At 36.8% G+C, this 487-nt stretch overlaps 1 protein-coding gene across 1 annotated transcript in view; it reads right to left on the bottom strand.

Moving 5' to 3' along the window:
* The window catches only part of LOC107576560 (H/ACA ribonucleoprotein complex subunit 1-like), a 933-nt gene extending 498 nt beyond the window's left edge, over positions 1–435 (bottom strand). Inside the window, exon 1 of the mRNA XM_016262719.1 lies at positions 23–435. Within this exon, the coding sequence (XP_016118205.1) occupies positions 23–170 (148 nt within the window). The 5' untranslated portion in view covers positions 171–435. The remainder of the gene's footprint in view (positions 1–22) is intronic.
* Between the last annotated feature and the right edge of the window lie 52 nt (positions 436–487).

Here is a 487-nt window from a genome sequence, read left to right as displayed (position 1 = left end):
CTGTTTTCTTGTGTGATCTTACCTCCTCTCCCACCTCTTCCTCCACGGGGTGGCCCCTTCTCACCTGGAGGCCTCGGGAGGAATCTCTGGAGGGGCATCAGCTTTATAGGGTCAATGAAGAACTGATGCAAGAGGAGAGAAAGAGAAAAGCTAATTAAATATATTGTCATAATACTGTAAGTTACATCCTAGGGAACTGATAAGAGGCAAAAAAGCCAAAGGAAGCAGCTAAAATTGCTTCTAAAAATCCCTTTGATATTCTGAAGCAGTATCTGCTTGTAAATTACAGATAATTTTAAAAGAACACCCACTGATCATTGTCTAATATTGAAAATAACTCTGATAAGTGGTGGGGTGTTCTTTAAAAAACATGATCGCACAAAATAAGACTTACTTTTGAAAAGTTATTTGGTGTGACATGCTGCATTCCAACATGTTTATTTATATATATATATATATATATATATATATATATAGGGGTGCACAC

Source organism: Sinocyclocheilus grahami, unplaced genomic scaffold, assembly GCF_001515645.1.
Source record: "Sinocyclocheilus grahami isolate Dianchi unplaced genomic scaffold, SAMN03320097.WGS_v1.1 scaffold3926.1, whole genome shotgun sequence".
Lineage (NCBI taxonomy): Eukaryota > Metazoa > Chordata > Actinopteri > Cypriniformes > Cyprinidae > Sinocyclocheilus > Sinocyclocheilus grahami.
This window is presented reverse-complemented; position numbering and strand designations above follow the sequence as displayed.